This window comes from Propithecus coquereli, unplaced genomic scaffold, assembly GCF_000956105.1.
Source record: "Propithecus coquereli isolate 6110/MARCELLA unplaced genomic scaffold, Pcoq_1.0 Scaffold210, whole genome shotgun sequence".
Taxonomy (NCBI): domain Eukaryota; kingdom Metazoa; phylum Chordata; class Mammalia; order Primates; family Indriidae; genus Propithecus; species Propithecus coquereli.
In genome coordinates this window covers 1429127-1442576 of record NW_012146079.1, presented here as the reverse complement: position 1 = coordinate 1442576, position 13450 = coordinate 1429127, and the positions used below count along the sequence as shown (strand labels likewise).

The 13450-nt window shown below is 37.1% G+C and overlaps 1 protein-coding gene across 1 annotated transcript in view; it reads right to left on the bottom strand.

The window, feature by feature from the left end:
- Positions 1 to 13450, bottom strand: part of WDR64 (WD repeat domain 64) — a 110246-nt gene that overhangs the window by 85510 nt on the left and 11286 nt on the right. The window contains exons 3-6 of the mRNA XM_012644366.1: positions 11220 to 11322; positions 7947 to 8050; positions 3758 to 3868; positions 1065 to 1279 (exon numbers count right to left, since the gene is read on the bottom strand). Of these exons, the coding sequence (XP_012499820.1) occupies positions 1065 to 1279; positions 3758 to 3868; positions 7947 to 8050; positions 11220 to 11322 (533 nt within the window). The remainder of the gene's footprint in view (positions 1 to 1064; positions 1280 to 3757; positions 3869 to 7946; positions 8051 to 11219; positions 11323 to 13450) is intronic.

The following is a 13450-nucleotide window of genomic DNA, read 5'->3' as shown; positions in this document are numbered from 1 at the left end:
TATGTATGTAAATACTAGTTATTTAAATTAGTCATTAACCTACTATTGGACACTAGATAAATCACCATTAGAAATAATGCCGTGATAACCATACTTATATTTTTGAAGATGGGGATCCCAGGTCCCAATGTATAAATGTTTACGAAGACAGTTGATTAATCTTCACCAATTGCTTTCCAGAAAGGTTGATGCAACTCACACTCCCACCAACAGTACCTCAGAATACCCATCTCACAGAATCTTCTTCATTTTTAATCTTTTCCAATTTTATAAGTCAAAAATTATATCATATTTTAAGTTGTACTTCTTTGATTATTAAGGAAGATGTATATAATACAAAATTTATGTTTTTCTGATAATAAAAGTAATATATACCTTACTCTAAAAACTTCAAAGATATTACAATTATAAGAGAGATAGTAATCATGCATTGGAGATAACCGTTAGCATTTTTGTCTGACGATCATTCTGAAATGTATATTGACCTTTTGTACTATGTGTGCATGTGTGTGAATCATGTGTTCCTGCCTTTGTTCGTTTTTCTCTTGGGGGATTGTTATTTTTTAATTGAATTCTAAGACCTATTAAAGAATATCAACCCATTGTCTGTCATATTTGTTACAAATATTTATTCTAATTTGTTATTTACTTTTTAAATATTGTCTTTTGATGTCCAGAAGGTTTTATTTTGCACAGTCAAATCTATCAAATTTTTTCTTTGAATCTTGTATCCATTGCTTTTATGTTCAGAATCTTTTCCCATATCCAAATGCCAGTAAATAGTCACACATATTTTTATACTTTTTCACAATTTAATTTTTTCATTTAACTCTTCAAGTGTCTATAAGTTTTAGTTGTCAATAGCACTTAAAATAGGAGTTTCAGTTGCTAATTTTCCTATCTTCCCTATTATCCTAGAAGTTCCTTCAGGCAAGAAGCATTTCTTCTCCAGCTTTGTATCTCAAATATCTACCATGGGGGTCTCGCACCTTGTTTTCCATATATATTCTTGAACAATGACTATAATTATTAAAACAATTATACTGCCCATACAATACCCTTACCTTTTAAAGGTCTTTGAGTCTAAGACCTGACCTTGTGATTTCTTTTTGGATTTTGCCTGCTTTAGTCCAAAATCATCACTATTTACTGTGAATCTATTCACAAAACCACCATCATCCCCCAAGATGATGTCGTCTCGGCAAAGGTGGTCGGGCAGAGACACCACACACACACACAGGAGGCAGTGATCCATAGGCTTTATGACAAAATAGTTGTCCTAGAAACAGAAGAATGCTTTCAATGAATTATTACCTTGCTCTATTTAATAAAAGTTGCTCCTATTATTTGATAAAAGTTTTACTTTCTGATGTTTCTCATTTTAGATAGCCCTACAGTGATTTAAAAAACTTGAAAAGAACAGTCAACTAAGTAGAAGTTAATGAAACTCACTTTGAGTCCAACATTATGCTTTTGGTTGTTTTGTGGGGAAAAGGGGTAGAGTATCCATCTTTGCCTCAATAAGGAATGAGATTTTGTGATATATTATTGTAAATGGCCCTCTCTTACATTTGTAAGAAAATATTAAAGTAAGCATAAAAAGATTCAGGTGTTACCAGGTTCAGGGTGGTAAACAGGAAAATGAAATATCAAAGTCTCAATTATGTTACAAGGAGTCATCAGGAGAAAAAATATCCTAACATCTAAGTTTATCCAGGAATATTCAGCAAGCATTTGTTAAGCCAATTTTGCACTATTGAATGAGTTCATTAAGCTATACAGCTATTGTTCTTGTGGAATTCAGTCTCTACAAATTTATTCAATCAACCAAAAAATATTTATTGAGCACCTACTATGTGTCAACAACTAGTCCAGGCACGACTGTACAATGAATGATGATTAAGACAAAGTTTCTAACTTTGTGGAGCTACCATTCTAGTGGAGGGAAGACAGATGAGTGAAAATAGATCATTTCAGGTAACAGAAGTGAACTTAAGGACATAAATTATAGAGCTATGACACAGAGTGACTGAAGAGACCACTTTAGGTCCCATGGTCAGGGAGAATGACCTTTGATCTGAGACCTTAATTGATTGAGAGGTAGATTAAGAGGAGGTTGAGAGGAAGGATCCTAGAAGGAGAGAGTAATGTCCAAAGAGAGAGAGGGAAGAGGCTATAGAGCCTTATGCTGGCCAAGACAAGAGGGGCTGGGGCTGTCAGAAGCAAGGATATTTTGTCTTCAGGGAGAGGAAGGAAGAAAGGAAGGAAGTAGGGATGTGTTTCCAGTTAAAGCTGTAGGTGGAGGGCTGGAATTTTGAAGAAGACAAGTCTGACAGTAGACTCAGTTTTCTGGGGAAAATAAGGGCAAGTCCATCTGCTGGAGGGAGAGGGCTTGGGAAGAATACTGAAATTTTGGATTACTTGCAAGGAGTGGGAGAGTGAGTTGGCAAGGAGAAGAAAGATTGACAGAAGCTCAGCCAAGTCTGCAGACGTTGATGCCAAATAGCATGGTTATGTTTTTCTCCAGCAGCGCTTAGCCACCGTGGAGGAGCAGAGAAAGGCTGGAGCATCTATCCAGGTTGAAAGTCAGAGATTGAAGAGTGTGGGGGTGAGGCTGACCAGCTCAGATGACACACCCAGGGAATGCAGGCTGGAAGGGAAGAAGTGAACAGTGAGGGGACTGAAGACTGTAAGAAGATACAGGAACTGAGGGCTTCTGTGTATGGGATTGAAAAGCAAGAGTGAAAACAGCAGAGAGCTAAAAGGAGAAGAGTTTACATTCAAAGTCCAGGACTTTGGAGTTTAGGGTTTTGGAAATTAATATCACCTGGTCTATAATTGTATGCAACAGTAACACACCACATAATAAAGTACACTAAGCAACAAGCTGCCTTCTTCAAAATTATTCTGGCATCACTAGTTGTTTACAACACTGTGCACAAATAGCGCAAGAAGTTTAGTTTTTCACAAGGCAAGGAACAAGCAAGGCATGGAGGAAGGTTAAATTATTTCTTAATCTTCATGTCCTTCAAAGTCAGCCTGCTTCCTGAAGACTTTTTTATACCCCCTATGCTCAGTGATCTCAACTCTCCCTGAACCCCTATTGTACTTGTTCCTTTTTACCATATAATTTTCTGGACCTATACTATATATTGTGTTTATTCAAAAGATCCTTCAAGACTGAGTTTTGTTTGAGTGCAGAGAACATGTTCATTACTTCTAAATGGCTGCAAATGCTCAATTAAATACTATAGATTGGTTAAGTGGTGACATCTCAGCCACTTAAGAACTGCCTCATTAGGTTTTTTTTTGCCAGAATTAGGCATTTGATTTTAGTAATTTTCTTACCTAATGAAGCTGGACTTGAGAGAAAGGATTTGAACTTCTTAACACGGGTATAACCAGAAATATAATACTTGGATTCAGAAAAGGGGATAAAAGAAGAAAGGAATTAGCCCCTCTCTCACTCTGGAAAACAGACAAACAAAAAAAACCCAAAAGCCCCAAATTGAATACACACTAAATGAAAAAAAAAAAAAAAGAAAAGAAAAAAAGAATAAATATACACTTAATGGAAAGAACATTTTCTTTTAATTATGGAACATTAATGCTGACTTTGATCTAAGGGATTATTTACTTAAACCCTCTCATTTCACATATGAAGAGACTGGCATTCAGTAGTGAAAGTGGATTCTCATATCCTACCAGGACTAAAAAGACAATCTTGTTTCTTTGAGTATTTCTCTTGGTACAGTACCTGGCTGCTTCCTTGAGCTTTATAATCCCAGACAATAATGGTCCTTTCTGTAGTGGCAACGATCCGTTTAAGCTGTGACAGGTAGTCACATCCTGTAATCCAGGAGGTGTCCTAATAGAAAAGCACAGCGTTGGAGGATCTAATGCATTTCCTTCTGCGACATGGTGATGGTTACTAGTGAGTAGCTTAGTTATATGAAAAGCCCCATTTTGCTGCCTTATTTACAGAGGAGCCCCACAGCGCATCCCGTTTGAGGGTGTTGAGTGGGAGGTTCCCATTTTCCCACTTTCACCCTTACCTGAGTTTCTCAGTACCATCATCTGGAGAGTGATTCAACTAGAGCCGAAACTGCTCCCTGGAAGTGCATGGCGGCTGGCCAGGCATCTTTGTGCACTACTCACTGCTGTGAGACTACTTTTCACAGGAGCACAGGGAGACTAGATTTAGGTCACTGACTGAGCAAGCTCTCTGGCCCTGTCCCCATGCTAAAATTTTTAGCTAGAAAAGATCTTAGTGAGTACCTGGTCAATGATAAGTTGAAGTCAATGAATTTGTCTTGTGTCTTGCCTAAAGACACCAAGCTAGCACGGCTAGGATCTCCCATTTATGACTGCTATATGCATTTCAGGCGTGTCTTTGAATCTTCTGTAAAACCTATTAGAAATTCTAATGGGTTTTTTTCAGTTTAAGAAATGGAGGCGTTGAGGTTTAAAGAGAACCCAAATTCCTTTGCCAGGCAGCGTGGCACCCCGCTTTGCAGTTCAGTGTGCTCAGTGCATGCAAGCGGGGTGAAAAAGGCAAGCATTACCCTGTCTCATAAATCCATGGTGGGATTCTGCAGAAAAGTCACTGTAGCTTTACAGCATCTGCTGCAAGGTTACTCTTCCAATTAGCAATATAAGTTAAATGAATTACAAAATGGTGCTAGAATTTTTAATGCTGCTTTCAAGTTTAAAATAAAATGTTTTCAAATCATTGTTGTTGGTTACATCCTTGTTGTTCCCACAACTTAAGTTGTGACCATTTTTTACATTCCCTGATAGTGAATGCTTGGAAAACCTTAGGAGAAGCTTTTAAATTGAAGCTTCCAAGGAATAACCAGTTTCCAAGCAATTCTCTGCAGCCAATTTAACTCCAGAAAGCAAGACCTGGATCCTCTTTGCTGTTGCTCAAAGCTTGGTTTTGATCCTAATCAACACATATAAATTTACAATCTATGAAACATGCTCAGAGCCTATTCAGGCACTTCATTGAGATTTTGATGAATTTTGGAGAAAACATCATCATAGCCCCAACTTTGATCTAATTAAGAATTTTTAACATGTATTTACTGTAATATTGATGCTGGTCTGAACTTTCATCTGTGAACAAAGAAAGAGAATAACGAAAATCAGTTGGCACTACAATTAGAGATGAGAATGCTGCCTCTAAAACAACACAATGTCTCCTTGGTTTGATCTCTTTTGTCATTCTACCCTCCATGCGTCTCCTTCCCCTGAAACATCTAGGTCTGTGGAATAATGTACACTGCTTTGGGCAAGGCTTGGATCTCTATGGCCCATATTTAAGCCTGGTGACTGTGCTCTTAAGAATCTTAAACTTCTTATTTTATTCCTTCTATATGAAAACTACCTCACATTCTTTAGTTATTCACAGGAACATTTGATACCAAAAGTTGGGAATGCAAAATAATACTAACAGCAATGGCAAGACCACTTAAACAAATACTAAATAGATTAATATGAATATAGAGTGATGTAGAAAAAATAGCATTGTTTCATTAGAAAGTTCTCTCCAAGTTATTGAGACACTTAAAGAACATTCTTCCCAGTGGGCCTCCTCTTTCATTCAATAAGTTATCTATTGAGTGAATATCATGCTCTAGGTACTATGCTAGTTTAGACTCATAGATTTATCCCAGGCAGAGAACTAGTACGTATATGAGCAGCCTTTCACACCCTTGAGGCATAATAATTGCTCCCAAGGTGAAGGCAAATAGTTGAAAGATTTCAACGGCCTTGTTTCTCTTGCATGCTCAGATGGCCTTGGAGAATATCTAGGAAAGAGTTGCCCAGAAGAAATAGATTATGTGAAATTCTAAAAAGTAGATCAGAAAGATCACTGTTAGTCATAGCTACCTGCAGACTGTCTTTCATCTGAAAAGTTCAAAAAGGTTTTTCTCATTAGGGACTTATTTCTAGATGGGAAAAATAAAATGCTATAAGGAAATTGTTGAGCAACAGAACACAACACCTGTGGTTTCCTCTTCTATTTCTCTACATCCATCTTTAGTGGAAGTCACCTGTTTAAAGTCCTCTTACCTTCTTTAAATGTTTCATAATCCTTAGACATATTCTGAATTTTTAATACCTAGCTTCTGCAGGAATTTTTATTAATAACATTCACAGTTTATATCACCAAGAAAATTCTTAACTATATTTATTCTATTTCAGATAGAGCCTAAGTTAAGGATGAATCTATTATATTTTGTGTGATTAGTGGCTACCTTTTAGTAAATTACTCCTATGACCTACAATTCCAACCTACTTTTCTCACATAATGTGTCATCTTATTTGTAAGGCATGCAACAATAAAATGCTATTTATTCCTGATGTATCAAATCTTAAAATAATTAATATTTAACAATATTTTCTCTCCAATTGCATTATCTTATTAGAAACAGATATGAGTGTTTGCATGTCTGTGAGTATATATGCATGCACCTATAAGCTTTTGTGTGTGCACGTGTGCACGGGTTTGTGCATGTGTGTGTGCATGTGTGTGAAGCATCTTTGGAAATATGAAAATACAACCTCACTTATTTCACATAATCCTAAACTATTTCATTATGCAGATCATTATTTTCCTCCACATCATTTTTTAGATACCATCTTCGTTCTGTTTTTGAGGAAATAAAAGTGAGAAGGGCAAAAATGCACGGAGAGGAAAAAAAGATCAAGAAGGTTTTTATATCTAAATGAGGCAAATTCATATTTGCTTTCGCATCATTTGTTCATATTAGCAATTGCTCCCATCTATGAGTGCTTCCAGTGATGTAAGCACTTTATGAGCATTAATTCATTTAAATAGCACAACTACCTTCCACGATTCTGGAGGAGAAGCCAGGGCATGGAGATATTACAAACATGCACAGCTGTAAGTGTGAGCGCTTGGCCAAATCCAGACTCTACACCCACGCTCCGAAAGCCCCACTGCACTACATAGGGGGCCCAGAGCGCTCTCCTCTGACAGAATCTGGCTACTGGCAACTTCAACTTCTGAAAGATTCCCTGAGCTGGAAATTACTGAAGAGCTCAACAGTATTGTGGAAATTTTAGTCACGTGGTAATTATTTCAAATATATTTTACTTGCGTAAAGCTTGTCTCCAGTTGGAAATGGAACTAATAATTAGAATTTTTTAAATTTTTAACACCAAACATTCACCTTTTATTTTCAAGGTGAAATATTATGTAGGGTATATCATCATATATTTTGTTGAAATCTCTTGTATTTTGAAAATGGAAGTCCAAAACTTATAAATTTAGAAAGAAATGGCATTGGTAATAACAATGCCTTACATTTATATAGGCATTTATTGTTCATAAAGTGTTCCTACCTTCATTATCTCATTTGACCTTCATTCACTACGATCCTCTGAGGGAGAGAGGACTGGTTCTATTGTCCTCATTTTACAGATGTGAAAAAAGAGAGGTGAAAAGATATAAATGGCTCATTAAGTTCCCTATTTAATGCCATAGCTACTTAAATAGAAGAGCTAGAATTTGAGCCTTTTTTTTTTACTCTAAGTCTAAGGTTTTTGATGGGACCTTTTATTACTTGATAGGGTGATGATAAAATCACTTGGCTTGTGAGTGTTTCTGATTTTATCTGAGAAATTATCTAGGATCATCCTTTAATTGTGTCAGTGCCACATGGTTCAATATAACACCCTGAGGAACAATGCCAAATGCAATTACCAATCTCAAAAATTGCCCCAAGGCCCATCAATCTCCTTATTGCTAAATATCTGGCTTTATTTTTTGGAATAACTCTGAAATATGATTTGTGGTTTTTGCTATACCTGACACATGTACATAATGCATAGACAAAACAAAGGAGAGGAAGGAAGGAAGGGAGGGAGGAAGGGAGGGGAGGGGAGGGAGGGAGAAACCCAAGCTTTCATATTACCTGGCTATTAAACACTGTTATTGATCCTTTCTGAGTAGCTGTTAATAGTAAATCCAATTGAGGAATCTTGACAATGCACTTAATTACATCCCGTCTTCTACTACCTGTCAATGGCATAATATTCATTTCAACTTCCAGCAGTAAAGACCCTAAAAGTCATTTGCTAGGTTTGTTTAAAAAAAAAAGAATAAAGAAAATAACTAACTTTTTGCTAGAAAGCCCCAAGTTACTTAAAAATTAAAATAGACTAAAACCATAAAAACCAACAATCATTGTTTTTAATTATCCTCAGAGGTATTAATTTGAATATATAGAGCTTTCCAACTAAATGTGGTGTATGGATTCCCAGAGAAAATGTAACATATATACCCACCCATCCTAGCACACGTTCAAGTACGTGTGCACCTTTCACAGAGAATGAGTTTCCTAAACATTTTTTGGAATCTTTTCTATTTCGAGATTTTTCACATCTCTTAGGAATCCTTTCTTTGAACTGTTACTATTGTAGTTTACACATAATAAACACCTAATACTATCTCAGGCTTTCCAGTAGAAAGGAATGAAACTACTTTAATGTTGTTATGAAGGCTTTTTTTAACTTTGTGCATTTTGAAAAAAAGCAAAAGAAAACACTAGACACTTTCGTGTTTCTATGCCCATATACTGAATGATAAAGCCATATATACTGGGTGTCTTCCCAGGGTATTGATTTTTATAATTGTAAACTCTTAGAGAGGAAAGGCAAGTGAACAGATCTCATACTCCAGTGTGACCGCTGTCATCCATTCTTCTCAACAGGGAAGACATTGTTCCCAAGGGAGTGCGAATTAGTTCTTCGGTGGGACATAAATAAGTCTTACTCTTTTTCTATATAAAGCACAGGCATATGTATAGTACATAATCAGATACACTTAATAATTAATATCTGAGGTCTTAAAATGGGTAGATGGGGGGAGGTGAATAGGAAAAAATGTTAAAAAAGTCCTCTTAGGGGTTGCTAATGAAAAAAATGACTGAGAAATATTGTCCTATTTCAAGTCACCACCATTCTCTCTGCTTCCACTCCTTCCACTATAGACTATATTGAATGTAGAAGCCGGAATGAAAATTTAAAGTAGTATAGCTCAGATCATGTTTCTAGGAGCCCTCTCGTAGCTTTCTGTCTCACTCAGAAATCTTCAGCATGGCCCATGAGGCCCTATACCAGTGTGGCCACTCCTGCTGTTACCTCTCAGCGTCATCTTCTAGCTCTCTCTCCCCCTGCTTGAAAGGCAGGTTTGCGCCCGTGCTCGCTCTCTCTCTCTCTCTCTCTCTCTCTCTCTCTCTTTCTCTTTCTCTCTCTCTCTTCCTTCAGGTCATTTTCAGTTCTCAGAGGGAGTTCCTGGGGACCATCCTATTTAACACTACATTCCCATCCCCAAACCAACTGCTCCTTCCCACTTTCTTGCTTTATTTTTCTCCACAATCTGCTTATTTTATTTTATTTTTCTATAGCTCATATTACTATCCAACATATTGTCTGTTTTACTTGTTTGATTTTTTTATGTTGTCTGTCTCTCCCCATTGGAATATAAACTCCATGTCAGGGATCTGTGCTTTTGTTCACTGCTGTATCTGCAGCACTTAGAAAGGTACCTGGCCCCCACATATTTGCTGAGTGATAAATGAAGTATAGAACCCAGCTGCCATCTAGAAAGATACTTTCAAAGTTCTAACTTAGGAGGCCAGTGACACTTCTCTCCTGCTCACTGGCCCTTCCTCAGCTCAGCATGGTGGCAGCAGGGACAGACATTTTGTGTCTGTTCTTTGATGAATAAAAACATTTATTCATTCTGTTCCCAAGGCCAGAGGCTAGGCTCTGCTGAGGCCTATGTTTGGGCTAAGGAAGTGTCAAGGATGAAAGTGAGCTTGGTTCACAAAGCACTGAAGTCCCGGTGCTTTTTTCTGGGACATTGAAAAAAGATTCCACCTAGACTACACATTTCATGTCAGAATACAGGATGAAATACGGGAGGACAGGAGTAGGTTTGAGGGTTTGCCTTTTTTCTTCCTGAACTTCTCACACCTAGGAGGGAGGAAAGGGAAGAAAATCCCAAAGTGCCACCAATGGGGAGGGATGGGAGTTCCCAGGTCCCAGGCTCAAATGTGAAAATTAACACACATAAACTGAAGACTTCCTAAACTGAGGCAATACCCTCCACAAATGGCCCAGACTCACAGTTTTAGAGATGTAGGGTTAGACTTCATTAAGATAGTCAAGGGTAGATAAGTATGGGGAGGAGTCCTATGTAGTGAAAACTTGAAAACTCAATTTTAAGGATATTTTAAAAGAAACATGATTCCAGTTGGTACTGGAACATGCATTATTGAGATACCATTGTAGAGAGGTTTAACTGGAGGTCTGAGCCTTTTCAGGAAAATGTGATTTTTTCCTGTTCACATTTTCTATTTGGAGTCCTTCAGAGCAATGATAATATTTCAATTTCAATTATAGTAGAGTTTCTTCTGATACTGTGTATAAAACTGGCACTTCCTCCTCTTCCAATTATAAAATATTGAGCAAGTAGCGATAGTTAGACCTCTTCTGCCCCAATTTGGATACCCTTGATTTCCTTCCCTGATTGCTCTGGCAATTGCTTCCAGTAATCCCACTGCTGGGTATTTTGGGAAAAAAGACATTCTATAATAAAGACATCTGCACTAGAATGTTTATAGCAGCACAATTCACAATTGCAAAGATGTGGAAACAACCCAAGTGCCCATCAATACATGAGTGGATTAATAAAATGTGGTATATGTATACCATGGAGTTCTACTCAGCCATAAAAAACAATGGTGTTATCCTGGATGGAGCTGGAGCCCATTCTTCAAAGTGAAGTATCTCAAGAATGGAAAACAAGCACCACACATACTCACCATTAAATCGGTACTACTTGACCAACACTTATGTGCACATATGGGAAGTAACATTCACAGGTTGTCAGGCAGGTGGGATGGGGGAGCAGGGGATAGGTATATTCACACCTAATGGGTGTGGTGCACACTTTCTGTGGGATGGGCACACTTGTAGCTCTGATTCAGGTGGCGCAAAGCCTACGTATGTAACCAAAGTGTTTGTACCCCTGTAATATTCTGAAATAAAAAATAAAAATAAAATATTGACCAAGTAAATAAAATGAAAGTGATTCTATGGAAACATTATATTCCCAATATTTATTCTTGAGAAAAATATTAAAACTTGTACTAATTTGGAAGGGAAATTAAAAATGTCACCTGAAATTACAACTCGCTGTTTTCTAGACACAAGGAAAACCAAATTTTCTTCATCCAGTTGGGAAGCAAGGTAATCTTCTTCAGAGGAGAAGTATCCAAAGATCTAAACTCCCAAACAACACATATAAAGGTAAACAATATCTCAGAATTGGCTATAAAGTAACAGCTTTTGTGTCGGCTGAATTTAAAGTCTAATTTGGATTCACAGCCAACATCTTGCTTTATAAATATCAGGGGGTTCCCAACACCAAAGGTAGATTAATGTAGTCAACAAACTGTATACTGACGGTGCATGATTTTTGAGCACTGATTTTTCTTTCCAATAGAAGATGTGATGTGCCAAGCTGCTGTCCTTGCTTAGACCGATAGATCTACTAGGAGCTGGCATTGATTTGGATATCAAATCAATCTTCATCATACCGGGCCCCAGCTAAGAACATTGACATTGAATTTGGCCACTCTCAAATGACTATCTTACTCATTTTCCATGAATCTTTCAGGGCCAAATTATTCATCCCTGTTAGGGAGAGTTTCAGAATTTAAGAGACTATACAGTTTCTTTATTTAACTGTTCCAAATCCCACTCTCTAGGCATTGCATGAGAATAAATTACCATGAGAGAATATCCCAAAGAAGAAAAGAACTCTTTATTTGTGAAGATATTGTCAAATTAGGTAACTCCAAGAAATTCGACAAATAAGCTAGCTGTTCTTCAATTGTCTTATTAATAAACAGACATAAAACTCTTATAAATTAATGAGAGAAATTAAAAAAAGCATTAACTATTTACAAATTTCTTTTTATTTAATAAAATTCTTATAATTAAATCCTTCCATAGTTAATATAGTGGTATTTCTCATGTAGATGAAACATCATTTTGCATACGAACCACCCTGGAATCCTGTTAAAGCGCAGATCCTACTGCTACACTTTAGGTCTGGGCAGGGGTCTGAGAATCTGCATTTCTAACAAGCTTCTCATGAGAGATCACACTTTGAGTTTAAAGGAACTGGTGACCAATCCAATTAAAAATAAATAAAAAATCAGCCTCATAGGAGGGAGGAAAATAAATTATAAATTATATCCAGACCATGGCCATGAAATGAGAAAATTTGACTTACTTTGTCAATCTGTCTTAATAGCATTTACTTATTTTGATGCTTGGTGATGGCCTAGCATTACATTTTAACATGTCCTTTCATCGGTTGCTACACAAATGTTACCACTTCTTCCTTTACATACTCTCACATTCCAACCTCATAATACATGACAATTGCCCTAAATATTTCATACAATGAGATTCCATTCTGTGGGAAAAATCAGGCTCGCTTTCTGTCTTTATTTTCCTTTCCTCTCACCAGCAAAGTTAGCATTAAAAGTTAGCAATAAAAGCTTAGCTAATTTATTATTGTTTCAGAAATCCCTGCTAATTTGTCACGGGTACAAAACCTCTAGAGTTAATACCTAATTCCCCATGAAGGACTGAGAAAAGTAAAGGAAAAGTACTTTTCATAGATCTATGTTAGAGTGGTCAGGAGGCTTTTGTCACTACAATTTCTTTGTCATCCCTGATAGATGCATTATCCAATCAATAATCATGCATTGATCGGCACCTTAGTCTTGTATCATTTGAACCCACAATATGGCCTTATGGCAAAGAGCATGCATTGTGGAGTCAGATGGTTCAGAATATGGGTTCAGGCTCCACAACTAATTGACACTCAGAGCTTAGACAAATACCTCCGCCTCTTGAAGTCTTGACCACCTCATCACTAGAATAAAAGGACAAACTTCTGAGTTTTGTTTCGTTTGTTTTAATGAGGTTTAAGTGACACGATGCATGTAGACCATTTTGCACTGTGCCTGGCACATAGTAATTTTTTAAAAAAACATTAGCTATTATTATCATTAGAAGGCTTAGATTGAGAAGGCCTCATGGGAGGGAGGAAAATATTATAAATTATATCCAACCACAGCCACTAAATGAGAAAATTAGACTCTCTTTAAAGGTAGTACTTTAAAACCATCAGGCCACTTGAGGATGGAACTGGTTTTTCTGATAAGAAAGGCTACTCAAGTGCACACTGTGATAAATTGATGGTGTAAGAAACTTTGCTAGGAATCTTGTATGACTTCCACAGCCAATCAGAACTAAGAAGGAAATTCAGTCTCCTGTCCCTCTAGCCCATCATTTCCCTACAGCTTCTGCTTCCTTCCTTACCCAGTTTAGA